The sequence below is a fragment of the Dendrobates tinctorius genome, unplaced genomic scaffold, assembly GCF_039654945.1.
Source record: "Dendrobates tinctorius isolate UK_male_01 unplaced genomic scaffold, ASM3965494v1 ptg000116l, whole genome shotgun sequence".
NCBI lineage: Eukaryota > Metazoa > Chordata > Amphibia > Anura > Dendrobatidae > Dendrobates > Dendrobates tinctorius.
The window spans coordinates 13217212-13242829 of record NW_027361784.1 but is presented as its reverse complement, the minus strand read 5'-3'; the positions used below and the strand labels follow the sequence as shown (position 1 = coordinate 13242829).

Below are 25618 nucleotides of genomic sequence, written 5' to 3'. Positions count from 1 at the left end.
TGAAGTACAAATTGAGGATTATGTATCGGAAGGGGCTGTATCACAAAATTAGGATGATTTTTAGCAAGGACAAGCTCTGGGCTGGAGATTACTTGTATGAAAGTTTTAGAAAAGTAGGGCATTCATGGATGGCAGGAACAGTTCTGTCCCAGAGATTATTAGTAGAGTTGAGCAAATATGTTCAGAAACGATCGTCGAATCTGAATTTGCCGAATTTGTGCCATATCGGTACTTTAATTGTGCCAAATTTATGTTTGATGATCATTTCCAAATATATTCACTCATTTCTACTCCCATTAACTCCAGTGGCGTTCGACTGTGATTGGCGAATATTACAAAATTAAAAATTAATGGCAATTATAATTCAGACCAAATATTGAAAAATTCTCTCAAATCTAATTTTAAGGGGTATTGGGTAGTGAGATCTATGGAGAGAACAGGATGCAGACTGCCGTGTATGTCCTTGTCAGCATTTTGAAGTATATTTCCTGAGCAATGCAAAGTCAGGAAATAGAGAAGCAAAAAATGGTAGCAGAACAAGAGGACAAATGGATTACCCAGGCAGTGAAGTTGGTCAAGGATAGGAGGAATGTTGGAAAGCTATGTGCATAAATTTATTCACTGTCTTCAGCTATTTTGCCATTTGCTTAACACTAAAGGCCCCGTCCCACATAGCGATCTCGGCGAGATCGCTGTGTGTGACAGCGATCAGCGACCGGCCCCCCTGCCGGTATCGCTGATCGCTGCAGGAAAGGCCAGGACTTGTTTTTGGTCGCTGGTCTCCCACTGGCCATCACGCATCGCTGCGTGTGACAGGCGGGAGACCAGCGATCTGCTGGTAACTAATGTACACATCGGGTATCCAAGGGATGTGCGACCCTTAGATACCCAATGTGTATGTTAGTTACCAGCGCGCTGATGCTGGGAGCTGGTAACTAATGTACACATCGGGTATCTAGGGATGCACGTCCCTTGGATACCCGATGTGTACATTAGTTACCAGCTTCCTGCATCAGCGCACTGGTTACTAACTTGCACAGCGATGCTGGGCGTCGCTGTGCTGATCGCTGGTGAAGCAGTCTGTTTGACAGCTCACCAGTGATCACATAGCGATTCACCAGCGATCCTGATACATTGATATCGTTGTCAGGATCGCTCGTGAGTCGCTATGTGTGACTCCAGCCTAAGATTCCCTTTTTAATATGTTTGTACAATTCAAACAAAGATCCTCAAAACTCTTCTTGGATACAATAGTGACCCCAAAAAAGACCAGTCAACCCCATTTGGAGGTGACTTTGAATCTAATATTTCTACTGGTTTTGATCCACAAAAAAATGCTAGATTTTAAAGGAACAGACCCATATACACTAGAAGAGGGACCCATGAGCAAAATGGATATATGGGCTCCTTGCAGTCCAATAGCTCATCGTAATGCACAATTCCACCTACTTGGATGGTGCTAGTGGTCCTCTTATCTCTTGTAACGTTGTCTACCCCTAAGGCCTCATTCACATATCAGTATTTTTGATCAGTATTTCATCAGTATTTGTATGCCAAAACCAAGAGTGTCTCCAAAACACAGAACAGGTGTCAGTCTGAAAAAATATAATTATATTTTTTCTCGGTAAGTTCCACTCCTGGCTTTGGCATACAAACACTGATGCAAAATTCTGACCAAATACTGACGTGTGAATGAGCCTTAAGATAAATACTCCAAACAAAGAAATACATAGCTATGACTCTGTATTAGTCTATTCAGCACCACTTATAATATATTCATACTGAATCAATAACATGACGATCAACCTTAGCCTACAAATTACTCCATATTAATCTAAAATAATCACTCGTATAATGTAGCCAAATAGCATCCAAGCCTTACCTGTTATACCACTTCAGGGAATTCTCCATCCCCTTGAGTGAAACAATTGTTCTTCAGCTGAGAATGTTAAAACCTCCAGTTTAGATGGATCAGGTTGGTAATTATGTTAATGTGCTTAGTTATGTTTTACAGTTTCATTGGGAAAAGCAGTTATGAAGCACAGTGCTGCCTATTAACGTGTCTTCTCTCACTTTGTGCTTTATCTGCAGCTGAATGCGGCGCATCTGCAACAAATAATGAAGGAATTCTGCTGTCTCCGAATTACCCACTGAACTATGAAAATAATCATGAATGTATTTACAGCATTCAAGTTCAAGCAGGAAAAGGAATCAATATTTCAGCCAGGACATTTCATTTAGCACAAGGAGATGTACTAAAAGTAGGTTACTTTTTTCTGATTATTAAATATGAGAGCTCTAAATATATTTTAACCCTGTAAGGATGTTAAATTGTTTCAGTAAAATAACGTTCATATATTTTAAATAAATGAAAAATAAATAACTGTGGCACCTTAATTATGAAGGTATTCTTACCTTTAAGGAATAGTTCTTGGGCAGCGATATTGCGCAGAGAGGAGTGGGAATAACTGGGTAAAAACCTGGGTGCTAGGGACAGGTGCTTGATGTAGGGTAAGGGACAGGCAAGCTAAAAATTTTCAATAGGTAAGAAAAACGTTAAACCTATGTCAAACAACCTCCATATGGACCAGTGCACTTATATTCATAAGGCCACATGATATCTTATACAGAACCCTAATAACTGTTGTGTGTATGAGAAAATTTTTTATGAGGTTCCCAAAACTCTGCACTGAAAATACATGAGTACAAACAAATTCCTTCATTATAAAAAGCTATGATATACTCTTAACCCCTTTGCGACATGCACTGTACTAGTAAAGCGCATGTCACTTCTCTCCCTTTGATGTAGGCTCCGGCGGTGAGCCCACATCTTTCCCGGCAAATGTCAGCTGTTTTGAACAGCTGACATGTGCCCGGAACAGCCGTGGGTGGAATTGTGATCCACCTATGGCTACTAGCCCAATAAATGCTGCTGTCAAACTCTGACAGCGGAATTTAAGTGCTCTTCCTGCCAGAAATCTGTCCATCAGTGTCCCTGTCAGGTGATCGCGGGTAAGCGATGGGTTGGCATGGCAACCAGCAGTCTGTTGCAGACCTCTATGGTTATCACTGCCGGATTGCTATGACTGCTGCCGGTGGTCGGCGCTCATAGCAAATGAGGTATTCTGCTGCATAAAAGTGATCTGAACATCGCTTGTATGTAGAAGAGCGGATCGGGTTATGACAGCTTCTAGTCTCCCATGGAGACTATTGAGGCATACCAAAAGTAAAAAAAAAGTTTTTATAGATATTAAAAAAATTTAAAAAAGGAAAGTTTAAATCACCCCCTTTTCACCCCATTCAAAATAAAACAATAAATTATTAATCAAACATACACATATGTGGTATCTCCACATTCAAAAGCGCCCAATCTATCAATAATAAAAGGTTAACCTGATCGGTAAACGGCATATCGAGACAATAAAGTCAGACCGCCAGAATTACGTTTTTTTGGTCACCATGACATTGCATTAAAATGCAATACCAGGAGATTGCATCTGCACCAATGCGGTATCAATAAAAATGTCAGCTTGGCATGCAAAAATAAGCCCTCACCCAACCTGAGATCAAGAAAAATGGAGATGCTATGGGTCTCGGAAAACGCCACAATTTTTTTTTTTCAACAAATTTTGGATTTTTTTTCACCACTTAAATAAAAAAGAACCTATACATGTTTGGTGTCTATGAACTCGTAATGATCCAGAGAATAGTAATGGCAGGTCAGTTGAAGCATTTGGTGAACATGGTAAAAAAGAAATCTGCTGCGATATTGCACTTTTTGCAATTTTACCGCACTTGGAAATTTTTTCCCATTTTTGAGTACATGATGGCGTCGTTCAAAAGTACAACTTGCCACGCAAAAAACAAGCACTCACATGGCCATATTGATGGAGAAAATAAAAAGTTATTGCTCTGGGAAAAAATAGAAACGCAAAAACGAAAATGGGCACCGGCGCGATGGGGTTAAACTGTGCATTTCAGATATACTGATGCTTAAAAAAAAATAGCAGGATGCTCGTAGAAAAGATTGCTGGGCAACTCTTCTCAAGATTCTCTATACCTAGCTTAGCTAGATTGAAAGCTCTTATACACAAATAGGAAAAGACCTGTTAATCAATTTAAGTTGGGCAGAGAGATGCCAGCGGGAGCTATCCAACAGACTCTTCTCACCCATATCAGGGCTCTTCTCCTGCCCTGTCAACTATACCACCATGAACAGGCTGCCACAAGAGGTGGTATGTTCTTTAATGGAAGCCTTCAAACAGAGGCTGGACAGACATGTGTCTTAGATGGTTTAGTGAATCCTGCATTGAGCAACGGGTTGCACACGATGACCCTGGAGGTCCCTTCCAGCTTTAATGTTCTATGATTCTATCATTTTTTGTTGGACACTGCTTCTTCATCTGTGGCCTTCAAATTTCAAAGGGCATAAAGCTCAGTGTTTTGAATATAATTACTTGTAATTTTCATCATACAAAACTATTACAATTTGAAAGTTTTTCCTTGTAGAGAAAGATCTATAATAATTTTATCAGTATTTCTTTAAGAGCATTTTCCCAATCATGATCATGAATATTTTATCCTACAAATCTTCAAACCTTCAGGGAATATTTTAGTGGAGTTAAGTAGATATTAGATGTCATTTTGGACATATACCGTGTAATTAATTTTCCCAGATGATAGATAAGAAACCCTTATTCTCCACTGAATAATTCTCGTTATGGTTTAGTAAAAATGCATTCACAAAACCAGGTGCTGCTTCACTAGTTTCTCAAGAACAGTTGTCTTCAACTTTGGCCCCATTCCAAGTTCATTTCAAAAGTAATTTGTCTTGCGTGGCTATCCATTGTTCTGCTGTCATGCCCTAAGGCAAAATGATCATTGGAATGTATTCAAAGTGCTAAGACTTCATTTACAAATTGAACTACAAATGTACAAAAAAAAGTTCTTATGTTATATTTTAAAGGTGTATCCAATGTTTAAATTGAATGATTCTTAACGAAGCACTCCTCCTCCCATCAAAGTTTTTATCCTCTTAATATATTGCAGTCATCATATTATATAGCACTGTGTACTTACAATTCCTCATTTTACCCTTCTACACAGGTAATTCTTCTCTTTTCTTCACTCTATGTAGAAACAGGAAGTCTCTTTTCCCTGCATTTAACATTTCCCTCTTCTACTCCTTACCTGTCTGATCCCTCCTCCCCCTGTCAGGGACTATTTCATTGACTAATGACTCAAACAGAGAAAAATTAGCTCATGCTTCTACATAGAGCTTAGAATGATTCAGCTTATCAGTTTTTAATCGCAACATGTCATAGAATGCATGAAGAAGAGAAGATTTACCTGGGTAGAAAGGCAAAATGAGCAATTGTAAGTACACAGTGCCATATAATATGATGACTGCAATATACTAAGAGGATAAACGTTTTGATGGAAGTGCATCTTTAAAGGCTATGTACTCCTTCGGACATTTTTTATTGTTAATTTGAAAATTAACAACTTTCTGATTAGCCTTCTATCAGTGTTAGAGATAGCAGCGAGGAAATAGAAGATGTACACTGATTTCCACTCTCTGGACAAGAAATAAAGAATGTACAGACTCATGTAGGGAAAAGAATACAGCTTGTAGAAAGGAGGAAATCGCATGATGAGGAAATAAATGGAGAATAAAAATTGTGCTAATGTATGAGCTAATAAAGACAGCATCACCTTGGATATACTGAGCTTCCATCCAGCCTATATTACCAGAAGAGACACTCCCACAAGAGACAAATCTGATAACTGGATCAGGCTGAAAACTGCTAATCAGGGATCTGAGAATGAAAAATGTCTTTAAGAGTGCAGACTGAAACTTAGAGTAATTTAAATAACTAAAGATGACAGCTAACATACGCAAAATAAATGTTTTGTTTTCAATGTCAGCGTTTTACATAATCTTTATGTCCCAGCTGTCTATTAACTCCTGGGTCCATTCTTATAGCATTGCCATCTGCATGGATTGTGGATAGCGTACTTTGAGTCCCTACTGTATCCTAATTTATTGCATTTCTCACAAAAAGTGAGATCAGGACAGCGACACGCGGGTATCAAGCGACGCACGTCGCTTAGTTACCCATTGTGTACCTTAGTTACCAGCGCGCTGGTGCAGGGAGCTGGTAACCAAGGTACACATCGGGTTTCTAAGTGGTGTGCGGCACTTAGAAACCCGATGTTTACCTTGGTTACCAGCTTCCTGCACCAGCACGCTGGTAATTAAGGTACACATCGGGTTTCTAAGCGCTGCGTGGCGCTTAGAAACCCAATGTTTACCTTGGTTACCATCTCCAGCTCGCTGATCGCTGGTCTTCCGCCTGCTACACGCAGCGATGCGTGCTGGCCAGCGGGAGACCAGCGATCAATATAATGTCCTGGCCATTCCAGGACGATCAGCGATAACTGGCAGCGGGCCGGTCACTGGTAATTGTCACACACAGAGATCTCGCTGGTGAGATCGCTGTTGTGTCACAAAACTTTGACTCAGCAGCGATCTCGCTAGCGAGATCGCTGTGTGTGAGGGGGCTTAACACAGATTTTGTTCTGCCCCCCTTCCACCCAGCTCTACCCACCAATACAGAATAACCTTGGTATTTTTTGGGGTGCCTATATGTAAAGCTGCAATTATGAAATAACTATATTTGCTATTTATTTAAATGTTTAAAAATATGTATTCACCTACTTCTTATCAAGTAACATCTTTGCATAATCTAATTAATACATGTGCATGATTACGGTATACAATGTGCCTCCTTGTGTTACAGATATACGATGGGAAGGACAACACAGCACATTTATTGGGGGCCTTTACTGCTTCTTCTTTGAGGGGCCTGACATTGAGTAGCACATCGAACCATATATGGCTGGAATTTAACTCAGATTCGGAGGTGAATGACGAAGGTTTCCAATTGGTTTATACCAGTGAGTATTCTTCATTGTGATCAGAAATTAGACTAGATCTTTTAAGCTGAATGAAACTAATCTTTTCAAATTTTTAGAAGTCTTTTAAGCTAAGGAAGAATATATAATTTGTGGTAATTCACATTTCTATTTCATAGCTATATGTGACATACATAGCAATTTATACAAAGAAGCATTGCTGGAACCCACCGGTCACAATCTGAGCAGCTTTTTAACATAAATCGTATCATGTTTCTATCTTCTTACACCAATCATCAGGATTCAGGAGAATGTAACATATCAAAAAGTAGATTGAGACTCAGCGCCAAGTATGATAAAACAGCATTTTATTATCCGGATACCTGGATTGTGCCCAATATTCAGGTGTCCGGTGCAGCAGCTGCATGTGTCACGGCTGTGTGACAATCACAACACATGCCAACACATGCATGGAGAGCCTGTGTGTTGGGACTGTCACACAGCTGCGACACATGCAGCTGCAGCACCGGACACCTGAATATCGGGCACAATCCAGGTATCTGGGTTCCCGCTGCAGCTAATCAGTAAGCTCTATTAGCGAGCCGAATAAGGAGGGTGCCCATGATATTCGCTCATGTCGAGTAAAGAGCTTTCTCAATGATCCTTCTACAAAGGTGCTGCATGCTAGTAGAGCATACTTGATCATAATCTCTCTTTAGTACATGGCTCAGACTCATTAGTAGAAATAAGCCTAGAAATGTGGAGTTACTGTCTAAATGTCAATTACACCTGATAATAATTGTTCTATCAATTTAAAGGGAATCTGTCATCAGTTTTTGCTCCTCCATATGAAAACATCATGATATAGAGCAGTTGGTCCCAACCTTTATTTCCTTGAGAGCCACATTTCAGCTCTGATAGAGGTTCGCGAGCCACATCCAGACTCCCCTTAGTAGTAACATGAAGCTCCTGCACCCATCCACTTTTCCCACTGTAGTAACACCCAAAGCCCAATTACTAGTAAAGTGATAGCCAAAGTTTCCCCAAAGAAACCACACCAAGCAGTATACCTTTATATAGGTGTTCCCGCCTTACCCACCTTCAATATTCTTACATCAAGCACTCCCACTACATAATCCTACCCATCTTTAAGTACCTCTCTAACTGGCAGTATCATCCTATACCAAGGCCAGAGTATGCTCTATTGTGCAAGGCTACTCATAAAAGTCACCATCTTAAGACCTGCTCTTCAGAGCTGTTTGCTAGACCTAGTGCGAATTCACCAAGCTGGGGGACGGCCACTAGCCACACATCCCAAGCCCATGAGTCACATGTGACTCCCAAGCCACATGTGACTCGATGTAGAGACCCCTGATGCAGTGAAATGTGTCACTTACTGAGCTGCTTGCTGTCATTTTCATAAAATCACTGTTTTATCTGGTGCTGATCTACCAATTCTCTGAATGCTGAGCTCTGTATAACCCCGCCTACACCACTGATTGGCAGTTTTCTGCCCATGTACAACTTACACAGAAAGCTGTCAATCAGTGGTTGGGGGTGGGATTATACAGAGCTCATGAACATGGAGGTCTACATGGAAGCAGGTTTACTAGTAAAACAGTGATTTTATCAAAACTGCACCAAGTATCCCAGTAAGAGACACATCACTGTAATCATCTCTCTGCCGCTACATTTTACTACTCTCAGATTAGGTGGTGAAAACCTAGTGACAGATCCTCTTTAAGAGTAAATAACCAATTTACAAATATTTTATAAATGCCTTCTAATTAGAGATTGTGTTTTACCTCTTCTCAGGTTTTGAACTGTCACATTGTGAAGACCCTGGAGTGCCACAATTTGGATACAAAATCAGTGATCAGGGACATTTTGCTGGAAGCACCATCATCTATGGATGTAACCCTGGGTACACACTTCATGGAAGCAGTCTGTTGAAATGCATGACAGGGGAGAGGAGGGCATGGGACTACCCACTACCATCTTGCATTGGTAAGTAAACATGTACCATATGTATATATATACTTTACATATATATACTTATATACATACTGTATGTATATATGTATATGCATATACATATATACTTTACACTAGTAAATACATTGAATAAAAACTTATTGCATATGATATAGAGCAGAGAGAGAAGTGAAGAGAGAATTAAACAAAATAGCAAATAATGCTCACCACCATACGTTTTTGTACAGGCAAGGATTTTATATATACATTTTACCACTACATATGATGGTAATTTAATATTTATTATTGTCTCGCACCAGCTGAATGTGGTGGCCGTTTCAAGGGAGAGTCATCTGGTAGAATTTTATCACCGGGATACCCTTTTCCTTATGACAATAATCTACGCTGCACTTGGGTAATTGAAGTGGACCTTGGCAATATTGTAAGGTAAAGTATTATATGTTAAGATATAAATGAAATTATAGGAAATTAATCTTTGAGCTCTGCTACCCAAAGTCGAGAAGGTACAGTGATTTTGGAAATGGCTAAACTCATAGCTATTGTATTAATCAGGGTTTTGTTTTACATTTTTATAATGTTGGCAATGTTTGTTTATTCATTTCATAGAATTATTAAAAAGCAAAATGAGTAATTTAGTAATTTTCACTTTGGCCACTAGGTCTATTTTACGCTCATACTTCCTGTCTGTTCAGGATATTGGCGCATGAGTTTTATTTTAATCAGAAGCAGGATTACAGTGACAGGTAACATCTCAGTTGATAACACAAATCCACCAATTCCAAATGGTAATGTCACACTTGATCCTGGAATTTACTGTCTATAAAAATCTCCAGTGATGGACATGGGGACATGCAAAGCCAACAAGTAGAGCAGTGCACTGAGTCTTTTGGCCACCACAAAGGGCTACCATGCACCATAATTAGCAAGGTCGAATAAACTTCATTTTTTGCAAAGCAGAGATAGGAATTAGAATACTAAAGGTTACGTGTTTTTCATACTGTCAGTATGGGCTATCTTTAACTACCACTAGACTACTCACAGACTATTAACCCCTTCATGACAGCCAATACATATTTTTACTGACCTGAGATATAAGAGAATATCATCCCCATATAGGTGACAATCTAGCAGCTGTCAGCTGTACACTATAGCTGACAACTTGCTGCATCACAAACACCATCCATATCTGTTTAACCCCTTAGTTGCTGCTGTCAAAAGTGACTACATCAAATAAATGGTTAATAGATTGTGGGGGCTTGCACTTTAATCTAATTGACACACCGAGATCACGATTGTGTCGTCCTGATGTTTGCCATAGCTGTTCATGGCCAAATAGCAGCCTTAAGGGCCCTTTACACATAGTGATATCGCTAGCAATATCGCTAAAGCATCACCGATTTTGTGACGCAGCAGAGATATCACTAGCGATATCGCTACATGTGACACTCACCTCCGACCGGCTCCCCCGCTGGTTATCGCTGATCGCGTGAGATCGGCGTGGGCCATTTCTCGTCGTCGGCTTCCTGCTGGGACCGACGAGCAGGCCATGGACGCGAGCAGAAGACGACATCATCGCTGCCTCTGACGGTAATTATCCACCTCCGACCGCTGCTGCATCGCTAGTGAGATCTGCCTGTTTGGCAGCTCACTAGCGACCATTACGCGATGCACCAGCGATCCTGACTGGGTCGTATCGTGGTCGGGATCGCTGGTGCATCGCTAAATGTAACGGGGCCATTAGAGTCTCCCAGCTATAGCAGCCAGTTCAGAAGTTAGTGACATTTAGGTGGTAAACAAATGCTTTTTCATTCCAGCTATACCACTTTGCATTAATTCCTGAAAATCACATGAAGGGTTAATAAACTTCCTGACAGCAGTTTTCAATATGTCAGGTGGTGCTGTTTTTAAAATGGTATCACGTTTGGGGTTTTCCAATATATAGCACCCCTAAAGTCACTTCAAACTTGGATAGGTCCCTCAAAAAAATAAATTTTGTAAATTTCCTTGAAAAAATGAAAAATTACTGCTACATTTTTAAACCTCCTAATAGGCTAACAAAATAAATTAGCATTTTAAAAATAGTGCTGATGTAAAGCAGGCATGAGAGAAGTGTTATTTACTAATGCTTTTCTGTAGTATGACCATCTGGATTAAAGGGATATTCATTCAAAGTTTGCAAATTGCAATTTGTTTTACATTTTTGTTACGTTTCTGATATTTTTTATAAATAAACACAAGACATATCAATCTAAATTTACTGTTATCATAAATTATAATGTGCCACAAAAAACAGACTCAAAATCACCTGGATTTGTTGAATCATTCCAGAGTTATGACCACATAAAGTGACATTGGTCAGAATTTAAAAAAATTAGCCCGGTCACGAAGGGGTTAATGTCCTGTCAGTATACACATTACCCTGCACTAAAACATAAATGTAGTTTAAGCAACCAGCTCTAGATCATGTAGTTGTGGGGTGGGAGGCTGACTGTCAAGCACAGACAGATTTCTCAGAGAGAAGAAGAACATGGTTTATTACCATGCTTATCTTTTAAATCTCTGTATACACAATGCTAAACTATTGCTTGTCTATATATGTTAGGAAACATTAGCACTTACTGTTCTTCCTCCTCTGAGCCCAGCGAACATGTGATCATTGGGTATAGGCAAGAGAAGGAACTGCTGGGAACTGTCCAAGGAGTTCCAGTCAACTTTGATATGCGTGGCAACACAGAACTCAATAACTTACCCCAACATCTTAATAAATAAAACAATTCAGACATTAGTGGAACAAAAGGCATGGAGCTTTAGTAAAGGTTACTTAATTCCAATAATAATAATAAACATTATTAAATAATTAGGATATACCATCTATTCTCATCAAACCAAAATAACCTTACTTCACTCATGACAAGAGCAATCTTGCCCACGCTAATAAAGCTTCATGACAGGAATAAGGAAAGAAGTAGTAGAAGTTAGAAAGACAGGAAAGGGAGGGCGGGCATTTTATTCTCCTGACAGGACAGGTACTGGTCACTCACAGAGACCCCACTCCTTAAATATGTGTCCATTCCCGCTCTTTTTTGCTGGCCAATCACAAGCTGTTACTAAGCCTCCTGCAGCAGTACTTCCTTCTTCAGCCTGCTCCCTAACCAAGGCAATGAGGCCTTGATGATCTATCGTACTGAAATTTGGACTGTACATACCTTGATTCATGAGAAACTGATGTTTTCAAACAAGTGTTGAAAATGTCCACCGTTCACAGCCAAGCACACCTGCACGCACCGTTCTATATTGTTGAATATATTCCACAGGGACGTGTGGGGTCATAGCCTGAATTTCTTGCTGTATGTTCTCTCGAAATACCTGTATTGTTTGTGGCTTATGATTATGCACCAGTCCTTTCAAATGGCCCCAAAGAAAAAAAATCAGGTGGATTATTTTAGGACTTCCTCCATCATGCCTATCCAATGTACTTATACTTTCCAGTTTTTTCACCAATGACAGAATACATGGTTTGGATGGTGGATTTCGTAGAGTAGATGACCAATTGGTCGATAAGTCGGTGAGACCAGTTGCCACGAGGCTTTTTCTTGTCGATGAGGTTCATTATACTCTCGCCTCTAATGAACCGGCGTATGTGTATGTACAGACTACATTTCAGTACGGTCGACTGTCTCTTTTAGAAGTTATAACAATTTTTCCAGGTAAAGAGTGAATCACCCTGTATTAAATGGATTGGTTATATATTGTAATTGTAGGGAGTGATAAATTATAAAATAAAATAACATTTCTTCAAAAACAAAGCTTATTCTTGAAATGGGGATAATTTTTTGTCATGTTTAACATGAATTGCAATTTTTCTTTTTAGTAGCAGTAGAATATTCAGCATATGTGAATCTTTACAAAAATTAGATTGTTTTTTACTGCATTATTCCTGTGCCTCATAGTAAAGTGACCAATTATCTGTTCTACATATAAAAGCTGAATTCCAATATCTTGAATGGAAGATAAGCTTCAATAACATAAGAAAGATTTATTATAATGGTGATTTTTTAAATATCTGCATAGTTATGCATGTTATATGTGGTTTATAACTGTTCATTGGAACAAACGGTACTGAAAATGATGTGAGGCGGTACAGTCAAATCCCATAACTAACCCGTATGGGAGTATGGCTAATTAATCATGACAACTGCCTCAGATCTGTTGTGTTACACATATAATCAGAGTATTGCGTAGAGAATAGCATCCAACATTAGCTTCTAGTAATTGCATTAAAGCATCTATAGCAACAAAAATGTAGGTGAATAAACAACACATATGGTAAATGTTAACTGCAGGTTTTTGTCACTATGATAAGATTGAGTTGCTATTTGTATCATATATATTACAATGATTTACAGTATTTTATTTTCCATTACAATTTTCTATAGTTCATTTATTTGAATTGTTAGTTATATAGGTTGAAAAAGACATAGGTCCATCGAGTTGCAACTTTCTCCACCTGTCATACATTCTCTGCTGCTAGATAATTTATAACCAATGATGCCATTAGTCATGATAAGAGCATCTGGACCTTTTTTAAATGCTGATATAGTATATGCCATTACTATCTCTTTCAATTGGGCATTTCACAGTCTGACTACTCTAAGGCTGTGTGCCCATGTTGCGTTTTTTAAGCGTTTCCACAGCGCTTTTAGACAAGCGTTTCTGCTGCGGAAATGCTTAAGAAAAGCATCTAATGTAATAGAATGGAAAACGCACATGTTATGCTAATAGTGCGTTTTTTTTCCGCTGCGGAAACGCTTAGCGGAAAAAAACGCAGCATGTTCATTAATTGTGCGGAATCGCATGCAATTCCACATACATACACCGTAATTGCAAAAATGCATAGGAAAAGGCATGTCAAAACGCTTGACAATCGTGTCAAAAACGCATGTCAAAAAGCGCATGCGTTTTCCTTGGCAAGGGCATGCGTTTCTGCTCAGGAAAAAAACGCTTGAAAAACGCTACGTGTGTACATAGCCTAAAGGTACTGTCACACTTAGCGATGCACCAGCGATCCCGACCAGCAATATGACGCCGTCAGGATCGCTGGTGCATTGCTAAGTGGTCGCTAGTGAGCTGCCACACAGGCAGATCTCACCAGCGACATCGCAGGGGTTGGGGGTCGCTACTTACCTGTCAGACGCTGCGATCCTGACGTCCTCTCGCCCGCATCCACGCGTCGCTCGTCGCCGCCGCCACAGGAAGCTGACGACAAGAAACGGTCCAGGACGTTCTCACGCGATCAGCGATAGCCAGCGGGGGAGCCGGTCAGAGGTACAGTAAGTATCAGACATAGCGATATTGCTAGCAATATCGCTGCTACGTCACAAAACCAGTGATGTTATAGCGATGTTGCTAGTGATATCACTTAGTGTGACAGGCCCTTATCTGTAAAGAACTCTTTTCTACTCAGCTGCCAGAGTCACATTTCCTCTATTTATTTATTTTTTTATTTATTTATTTTTTTTATATAGCGCTAACATATTCCGCAGCACTTTACAGTTTGCACACATTATCATCACTGTCCCCGATGGGGCTCACATTCTAAATTCCCTATCAGTATGTCTTTAGAATGTGGGAGGAAACCGGAGTACCCGGAGGAAACCCACGCAAACACGGGGAGAACATACAAACTCCTTGCAGATGTTGTCCTTGGTGGGATTCGAACCACTGAGCCACCATGCCGTCCTCTACATATAATGAGTGCCCTCTGGTTCTTTGTTAGATTTTTAGAATGAATATGTCATGTGCCATACTTTGTATTGACCAAACATATTTCTACATATAAATGAGATCTCCTCTGATACATCTTGTTTCTAAGCTAAACAAGTCCAACTTTTCTATCCTCTCATCATATCAGGGGCCTTCCATCACTTGTAATAAACTAGTTGCCCGCCTTTGAACTAACTCTAACTTGCCAGTATCCTTTTTAAAAAGTGAAGTCTAAAATTGAATCCCATACTCATACTTACCCATACATTGAGATCACAGGATTTTATACACAATAAAATCTTGTTTGCTTTTGCAACTGCTGCCTGACATTGACTTCTGCTAATTAGCTTTTGTACCTTGAAAATTCAAGTAAATCTCCTGTTCTGTAGTCCCTAGTATATTCCATTTATACATGTATATTACAGTAGTGTATTCAGCAAAACAATTTTTTCCAGCCATGGTGCATCACTCTGTCTTTATCAACACTAAGCTTCATCTACCATATGTTTGCCCATGTAAACATCTTATATACATAATTTTGTATCAAATGTCTTTGCAAAGTCCAGCTACATTACATCAGCCGCATTAGCAGCATCCAGATTTGCAATTATCTTCTCACACAAACACAACATGTTGATGAGACATCATTTATCTTTCATAAACCCATGCTACTGGTCACTTACTATATTAATTTCTGCAATATATTTTTGCAGGCAATCTCTTTTAAAGGGAATCTGTCACCCCATTTTCTGCCTATCAGCTGCCAGCCCAGCCATCAGGGACTTATCTACAGCATTCTGTAATGCTGTAGATAAGCCTCTGATGTAAACTGAAAGATAAAAAAAGGAGTTAGATTATACTCACAGGGGGGACATGGTCAGGTGCGGTGGGTGTCGCAGTCCGGTCTGGTGCCTCCCATCTTCTAGAGATGACGTCCTCCTCCTTGCTTCATGCTGCACTCCTGTGCAGGCGTACTTTCTCTGCCCTCTTGAGGGCAAGGAGGAGGACGTCATCTCTTGAAGATGGGAGGTGCAGGACCAGACTGCAACACCTATCGGACTGGACCTGACGCCCAGGTGAGTATAATATAACTCATTTCTCTTATATTTCAGGTTACATCAGGGGCTTATCTACAGCATTACTGAATGCTGTAAATAAACCCCTGATAGTGGTGCCAAAAATGGGGTGACAGATTCCCTTTAATGCCTTCAAAAACTTTGCACACTACTGATGTCAGGCGTACCAAATGGTAGATGCCTGAATTCACCTTCTTACTTTTCTTTAATATCGGTACCACATCAGCTATGCTGCAATCCTGAGGCACCAATTAAAAGAGAGTCTAAGAAGATGAGATACATCAGTGTGTCATTTACTGAGCTCAACTCCCTCAATATCCGTGGATGAGTGCCATCCTGCCATAGGCTTTGTCAATATTTAATTTGCACAGAAACAGCCCTAATTCTCATTGTGCTAATTTATAGATATTGGGTGATGAACTTTGAATTCTGTGTTGCTAAGTGATCCCTGGTACAGTCAAGGGTGAACACGGATGAGAAGTGCATGTTTAATATATCAGCCTTCTCTTTGTCCTCCTCTATTATATTGGCATAATTATCTTTTAACAGCCCAATAAAACCAGAATTTCTCTGTTTGGCATTGAAATATTTATGAAATTATGAAATGTTTTTGGATTTATTTTAATGTTGTCAGCAATTTGTTTCCCTGGCAACTTTGCAGCTTGATTTCTTTTTTACCTTTCCTATTGAGATCTTTATACTCCTGAATGTTGTTTGTGATTAGTATCAAATTTTTAAAAGTCCTTTGTATTTATCTTATCATATTTTGCATTGTCTTATTTAATGGTTTCTTTTTAGTCTTGGACATTTTATTTCCAGAGGGCATACATTTTACACATGATGTTAATAATAAATATTTAAACACTCCTCATTTATGTTCAGTTTATCCAGTTACCACAATGTTATCCCAGTCTACATAACTAAGCTTTTCTCTTGATTGGATAAATACAGCTTTCCATAAGTTCTCAGCTTTTCTATATTCACACTGTACTGTGTTGATGAATATTACATCAAAACTTACCGTAATGTCACTGAGTAAGAGGTATGAACTGAAGTATTACATTCTTACCCCTGAATACACCAATCCCATTAAGTGAATAGTGTTGTGAGTCTTATATATTGTGTCATGTGACATGTTTTGGTGTGATGTATTATGACAAAGTGTGATAAATAGTGAAGTATAATACAGAAAGTTATAAGTATTGCTGGAATAGTGTGTAGTGTAAGAAGGTTCTGCCCAGCAACAGACAGCAGGGTCAGAAGTAGTTAAGAATTAGAACTAGCCCACATGGGGAGGGTTTAGTGATAGTGACAGGACTGTGCTTCCTAGTTAGTGACAGACAGGATTCGGAGAGTAAGAAGCGTGCAGTGCTGCCAAAAGATGGTCCACAGCTAGAAGTGAATACAGCAAGGAATAGCAAAAATCTAAAGAGAGTTACTGATGAGATTTAAGAAAAAACAAGATCTTGCTAGTGCTGAAGGTAACAGATCTAAAGAGGACTGAGAGTATGTAACTAATGTGGGTCCCGAGCAGTAGATCCATAGCGTCCGCAGTGATAGGATATAGAATTGCTGAGTGAGTAGAGAGAAACTTGCTAATCAGGACTGTGGCCTAGAAGCTCGTTTGTAGTGATGTTGAGATGAAACAGATAAGCTGCAGAGTCCTGGAGTAGCCAAAAGATGAAGGATACAGTGGAAATGAAAAGGCTCCTTACTGTGAAGGAAGCATGCTTTAGCCTGTGTAACCACTATTCCTTGTACCTAACCAATATCAAGTTCAGTAAAGTCCCTATGTTGAATCAGAAGTCTCCTTTATTAATCTGTGGAACTTGTGGTCCTTGCCAGCCAGCACCCTCGGCTAAATGCAGCCTACATGTCTTCAAGGCACACACAACACTAAGACAAACACCCAGTCAGGACCCACTCTTTCATGTATGGTGCCACAGTGTGCCAGATCAGGAGTAAGTCCCCTGACACTTTTCCCTTCCCTTTTTTTCTGTGACCCAGGCACTTACTTCTGGGTTCTTATTTTCTGCACCCCCACTCACCTCAATATCAGTGGCACAAAATCAAGTATGCTTACTAAGCTGTAAGCACCTCTCCAGGTTTGCAATGCTCCTGAGTGTTGTAAGCTTAATATCTAGATCCACTACCTGGGTTCCCAAAAATGAAAAAAAAAAGTTGACATCCATATTCACCCTCAATTATCTGTTCAAGGCAAGGTTACATTCCAAAAGATGCATACCTGGTAGCATTGTCCATGGAACACATATTAAATGGAGATGAACAGTGCAGGCAATATCAGCTAATAAACTTATGGCACCGCTAGCAATATGGGAAAATTCTCATGTTGTGAGCGGTGCCGAAAGATAGGTAACTGAAGTTCATCAGCTATGAACTCCGGAGACCTTTCTCACGTCAGCGCTACATACTGCAGGAGCATAATTACACTCCTGTCTCAGTTTGTTCCAGCTGGCATGGAGAGCGGTTGCATCAGTGATGTGACTGCTCTTCAAACCATCTGGATTGTCATGGGGAACGCTCATTAACGTGTCATCATCAGACAGGTGAGGAATAAGGTGTTTTATTATTTTTGACTTTTAACGGCGACATGAACTTCAATGGATTATTGTGGGACAGATGAGGAATGTGGTATTTTATTTTTTGGGGTTTTTTACAATGGAACATGGACCTCTCCATTAGTAACCCCTGGGCTTGATGTTAGTGCTATAAAAATACTGACATCAGCCCCAAACCTATTACCCCACTTGTCTCCACACCAGGGCAAGTGGGAAGAGTTGGGCAAAGTGCAAGAATTGGCATATCTAAGGCGCTCTTTCTGGGGTGGCTCTGGGCTGCTATTTTTAGGCTGGGGAGGGCCAATATCCATGGCCCCTTCTCAGTCTGAGAATACCAGCCCCAGCTGTCTGCTATAGCTTGGCTTGTTGTAAAAAATAAGTGGGCCCACATGCTGGGTTGCAGCCCGCAGCTGTCTGCTTTACCTGCGCTAGTTATCAAAAATAGAGGGTAACTAACACAATTTTTTTTCATTAATTTATTTATTGCCATAATGCTGGCTGATGAATTCTTATCATCATCCACCTGCTCTCATTGCTATTAGCGAGAACAGGTGTAGAATGATGAAAGTAGTACTCTGATTTGCTGATGCCTGTGAATGGCCATAACCTTTTTACAGGTAGTCAGAGTTGCTGGGTCACACGCTGTTATCTGACAGCCTGGGAACCGCAACGATTTGACTTGTAGTAACGATCTTAACACTGATCAGAGCCAAACAGAGTATGAAGTCCATCTGCCTCATTATGGGGAATCTTCCACTGGGATTTCAGTTTGAATCGCGTATTTCAGAGATTTACCCAGAAACTCGGGTGTAAGCACTCAGCATGGAACGTGGGATATACAGTATGTCTGCTGAGCCTTACTGAAATTTTTTTCTTGTAGAAAATTTGGCACTCAGGTAAATGTTGTAAGCAGATAATTTTATTTTGTGCAGGCAATCCAAAAACAAAGAAATGTTTTGGTCCCACAAAGACCTTCATCAGTCATGAGATTGCAGTGGTTACAGGCATAAATGAACACTGAGTATATGCAGCATAGTCTGAGTGTTCTTTTCTGCCTGTAACCCTGTACACACTGCAATCTGTCTGACTGATGAATGTCTTTGTAGGACCAAAACATTTCTTTGATTATGGATTGCCTGCACAACATAAAATTATCTTTGTACATTTACCTGAGTGCTAAGCTTTGTACAAGATTTACACGGGATAGGGCCCTACTTGGGCACCATCCACAGAAGTGCTGTAAATACCATTTTTGATCTTCCTTAAATTTTTGGGACGGAGAATGAACAAATCAATAGTTAGTGAAGAATTGGTTTTATTTATTTTATACGCCATTTCTCGCGTGGTATAAGTGATTAGATGACTTTATTTTTCGGGTCAGTGCAATTACAACGATACCAGATTTATATTAGTAGTTTATGTTTGGCTGCTGTTACACACTAAAAAACAAGTTTTTGCATTGCGATATTGCTATATTTTGAAAGCTATAATTTTTCCATATTCTGCCGACAGAGTCATGTGTGGGCTTGTTTTTTGCAAGGCAGGTGTACATATTAGTACTATTTTTGGGCACATTTTTTTTTGGTCGCTTTCTATTCCTATTTGTGGGAGGCAGAAAGAATAAAAAGCAGCAATTCAGGCATTTTTTATGCCATTCTGCTTGTGGTAAAATTGATAAAACGGCATTATTTTTTGAGTCAGTATGATTACAGTGATACCACATTTATATCTTTTTTTAATGTATTGGTGCTTTTACACAATTAAAAACTATTTTATAGAAAAAGAGTTGTTTTTGCATTGCTGTATTCTGAGAGCTATATATACTTTTTTTTGCATTGAGCAATAAGGAGACTCCCGGCTTATTGCGTGACAAGATAGCATTTTGAGATTCCATTTTTACTTACATTTGTCTTTTTGATCATGTTTTATTCCACTTTTTGTTGGGTGGCATGATTAAAAAGCATAGCTTTTTTTATTAATTTTTTTCATACGGTGTTCAGTTCAGAATCGGTAATACCAAATATGCGTACGTTTTTATTTATTTGTTTTTACACAAAAATATGTATTTATAGGTATTATTTTTTTTATTGTTTTATTATTTAAAATATATATATATAATTTTTTTTACAATTTTTAAAACTTTTTTAACTTTCTTACATAGTCCCTTTATGGGACTTTAACTTTTATCACTCTTGGTTTGCACTAGCACTGCAATGGTTATATAGCTGTAGTTGCTTTACTGACAGAAGCCTCTTAGACCGTAATCTGAGCATGACACACAGAGAAAAAACTGCGATCAAAAACTCCAAAAAATACATAGACATATGCAAAAAAAATAATTGTATTAAATGTGCAGGCACAGGGAGGGGGAGCATTCCACTAAACAGCACATGTTAGAGTAGGGTGCTCGCAGGAACAGCATATCCATCATATATATATATATATATATATATATATATATATCTCAAATGGGAGTTCATATCAAACAATATTGCTGAAATAGTAATATTGCACATTCCCCATAAAGCCAAATATCATAAAAAGAACTTGCACTATCTACATCATTAATAGTTAATCATCCATAAGTGACATTACCGAATAAATGAGCAGAAGCACGTCCAGGAGTGTCCACCCCAACGCGTGTTTCGGTGGTATGTGCCTTTCTCAAATAATCTGAGCACAGTCTAACAGGCTTGTTATAGCTGGGTGATCCAGATGTCATCATGAGAACCTTGGATTGCCATGGCAATGATCCAGCCCTTGCGATAATGTCGAGGGTGGCCGATCTTAAGAGAAAGGGAATGCCCTCCTTCTCTCTGCCTCCTAAATTCTATGATCACTACCATTTGTGGCATTTAGGGAGTTAAGCAGTCAGGGAGAGTGCAGGCATTTCTGTGAGAGCCTCGGCTATCATTTACCCCAGCTCCCAGCAGCGATCACTCAGGCACAGCTCTCGCCATGGCCTACCTAAATATCATCGTTCTGGAACCCCTGTCCAACCATGACATATAGGCACATCAAATGTTGTGAAGGGGGTTCAAGAAGTTTAAGAAAATTCTTATCTGTAATTACTAGGAAGTAGTGTTGAGCATTCCGATACCGCAAGTATCGGGTATCGGCCGATACTTGCTGTATCGGAATTCCGATACCGACTTCCGATATTTTTTCAATATCGGAATTCGGCATCGGAATCGGAAGTTCAGTTGATTGACGGCCTGACGTCATCATGATGCGCGGTGTGTGCGCATCATGATGCGCCGTCATTTCGGGCCTTCCGGGGGTCTCTGCCGGCCTGCCGGGGGGCTGTGCCGGCCTGCCGGGGGGCTGTGTGGACTGCCCGGGGTCTGTACCGGCCTGCCGGGGGGCTGTGCCGGCCTGCCGGGGGGCTGTGCTGATGTCCGGGGGTCTGTGCAAGCATCGTCCGATGGGACTACAAGTCCCATCGGGCGATGCCTGCTACCATGACAGTGATTGACACATTAGCCAATGATGGGACAGTAGTAGTCCCATCATCCGGCTAATGTGTTAAATGTTAAAAAAAAAAAAAAAAAAATACTACATACATACTACATGCATGCTACATACATACTACATGCATGCTACATACATACTACATATATACTACATACATACTACATACATGCTACATACATACTGCATGCTACATACATACTACATACATACTACATGCATGCTACATACATACTACATATATACTACATACATACTACATACATGCTACATACATACTGCATGCTACATACATACTACATACATACTACATGCATGCTACATACATACTACATATATACTACATACATACTACATACATGCTACATACATACTGCATGCTACATACATACTACATACATACTACATACATACTACATGCATGCTACATACATACTACATGCTACATACATACTACATATATACTACATACATACTACATACATGCTACATACATACTGCATGCTACATACATACTACATACATACTACATGCATGCTACATGCATGCTACATACATACTACATGCTACATACATACCACATATATACTACATACATACAATACATTCATACAATACATACATAGACATACAGTACATATAACATAGAGTAACATACTTACCAATACTTGTCACATTGTTCCCCGAAGCCATTGTCTTTTCCGGAATAAATATTAACATAACAAACCACAAAAATACTCACCCACGATCCGAAGCAGTCCACGAGTGTGTCCCACGACGATCTTGGGTAGAGAACGGCAGCATCAGCTGTTGCTGCCGTTCTCTACGGGCTGCAGGAATGTATGTTACTCTATGTTATATGTACTGTATGTCTATGTATGTATTGTATGAATGTATTGTATGTATGTAGTATATATGTAGCATGCATGTAGTATATATGTAGTATGTATGTAGCATGTAGTATGTAGCATGCATGTAGTATATATGTAGTATGTATGTAGCATGTAGTATGTATGTAGCATGCATGTAGTATATATGTAGTATGTATGTAGCATGTAGTATGTATGTAGCATGTAGTATGTATGTAGCATGCATGTAGTATATATGTGGTATGTATGTAGCATGCATGTAGCATGCATGTAGTATGTATGTAGTATGTATGTAGTATATATGTAGCATGTATGTAGCATGTATGTAGCATGCATGTAGCATGCAGTATGTATGTAGCATGCATGTAGTATATATGTAGTATGTATGTAGCATGTAGTATGTAGCATGCATGTAGTATATGTAGTATGTAGCATGTATGTAGTATGTAGCATGCATGTAGTATGTAGCATGTATGTAGTATGTATGTTACATGTAGTATATATGTAGTATGCATGTTGTATGTATGTAGCATGTATGTAGCATGTATGTAGCATGTAAATTTTTTTTTTTTTTTACATTCAACACATTAGCCGGATGATGGGACTACTACTGTCCCATCATTGGCTAATGTGTCAATCACTGTCATGGTAGCAGGCATCGCCCGATGGGACTTGTAGTCCCATCGGACGATGCCTGCACAGACCCCCGGAGCCTGCACAGACCACCGGCAGGCCGGCACAGCCCCCCGGCAGGCCGGCACAGCCCCCCGGCAGGCCGGCACAGCCCCCCGGAGCCTGCACAGCCCCCCGGCAGGCCGGCACAGCCCCCCGGCAGGCCGGCACAGCCCCCCGGAGCCTGCACAGACCACCGGCAGGCCGGCACAGACCACCGGAGCCTGCACAGACCCCCTGGCAGGCCGGCACAGCCCCCCGAAAGGCCCGTACAGACCCCAGAGAGGCTGTACAAGGGCAGGAAAGGGTTTTTCTTATTCCGATACCGGAAGTCCCATAGACTTGAATGGGACTTCCGGTATCGGAATCGGCGATACCGATACTTTTTTTAAAGATCGGCCGATACCATCCGATACGATACTTTGAAGTATCGGACGGTATCGCTCCACTCTACTAGGAAGTTTTAGTATGTGATAGCAATATAGGCTAGACTTGGAGGGATATTCCAGAGTTTATAAAGTCTGCTAAGGGCTCAATTTATGTTGCTGAAAAAATAGGCCAATGTGAGAGGTGATTCTTTTAAAGAGAAGAATTTGAAAGTTGTAATGATAACACAGATGTAGTTATATGGGTAAGGTAGTCAGCTCAGTAAGCTCCCAAGACAGGACACAGCAGGAAGGAAAGTGGGTTTTAAAAGTAAGTTAACAATAAGTTATTAGCCAAGCAGAAGAAATCTAGAAAGGTCTTATACACAGTTGGGTATACTAGGGCGAGGAAGCATATCTTATATCAGGTTTCACCTGGGGAACCTTACAAACACCTGCTAGAAATCCAGCAAAGATATATAGAGATTATACATTGGTGATTGTAACTAGAGCTAAGAGTTGAGGGCACAAATGAGCCTTTCTGCATTGCCATTTTTTACATAGTGTTGGGACAATGAACAGGTCATCCAAAACCTACAGTAAGTGTAATTCAAGCTAATGGAAGACCACACAAAATCTGTAAAAAAGCTAAACTTTATAGTACCAGTGTCTTTCGATGTTGAAGAGAATTCATAAGACCCTCAAGTGCGAACCACTAGTTCTCACCCCTAATAGATCTGCCCAAAGCTATGAGACAAGTTTACTGCAGAGTGTACAGAACTATACACAATCTCTATTATTGTCTTGATAATAATGAAACTTAAATGTATTAGGAATATGAAAAAGAGCATAATACAATAAGGTGCCAGAAGTCACATCTGAGATTACTACCTCTGTTTAAAGCTGAAGTTTTCTCCAACAATGGTTTACATTAAACTATTCTTTTTGAGAAAAATGAGAAATAATAATGTTAGGATCCTGACTCCAAAATGATCTCTTTTCTGCGTTAAGACAAATTGAAGATAGTAAGTGACTCAATCTAAAATCATGATAATACTTAATGTGACTATTTGTGAACTCTTGTTAACTCAAAATATATCATAGCTTTTTAGTGCCTAATGAGACTTCTTATGAAAGGAAGTCTGTCACTGTTTTTTGCTACATAAACTGAGAACAGCATAATGAAGAGAGAGAGAAACCCTGATTCCATCGATGTATCACTCACTAGGCTGCTTGCGGTTGTTTTGATGAAATCACAGTTTTAACAGCAGGAGATTATCACTAAAGGACTAGTAAATCTGCTGCTATGTAGTCTTCCATATTCATGTGAGCTTTCTAATCTCTCCCCCATTACTTATTGATAGCTTTCTGCCTATGCACAGTGTACACAAAAAGCTGCCAATCAGTGATGTGCTGCGGTTATACAGAAGTTAGCAATCAGACAACTGGCAGAAGTGAAGCAGTTAAAAAAGTGATTATATCAAAATGGCATTAAGCAGGCATACATTGCATGAATCAGAGTCTCTGTCCCTGCATCATGTTGTTCTCAGAGGGGTAACAAATACCTGGGAGACAGATTATCTTAAAAGTGAAGTGGATACACTATACATAAACTGTAGAGCTCTTGGCCATCTTGCAGGCCAATTTGTTCCTGGCTGTTTTATTTGTATATGAATGCATGAGATATTTAATAGTGAGAATAGAGAAAAAAGCAAATATTTTGAAATTTTAATTAGCCAACTTCATCTAATTTTTCAATAAAAAATGTAAATTATTGTGGCAAATTATACATATTTTATTTATTGCCAATAAAAAGATGTGCATGCCTATGAGTTTGCGTCCAACTTATTTCAGGCTCTATAATGCTAACAGATATTTAGTAATATTAAAGTAGCCTCAATATGTACGAT

The 25618-nt window shown here is 39.7% G+C and overlaps 1 protein-coding gene across 8 annotated transcripts in view; it reads left to right on the top strand.

Moving 5' to 3' along the window:
- Positions 1–25618, top strand: part of CSMD3 (CUB and Sushi multiple domains 3) — a 1871449-nt gene that overhangs the window by 1206678 nt on the left and 639153 nt on the right. For all 8 annotated transcript variants that reach the window (XM_073590214.1, XM_073590213.1, XM_073590210.1 and 5 more), the window contains 4 exons: positions 2092–2261; positions 6804–6960; positions 8734–8925; positions 9213–9339. In XM_073590214.1, coding sequence (XP_073446315.1) covers positions 2092–2261; positions 6804–6960; positions 8734–8925; positions 9213–9339 — 646 coding nt within the window. The remainder of the gene's footprint in view (positions 1–2091; positions 2262–6803; positions 6961–8733; positions 8926–9212; positions 9340–25618) is intronic.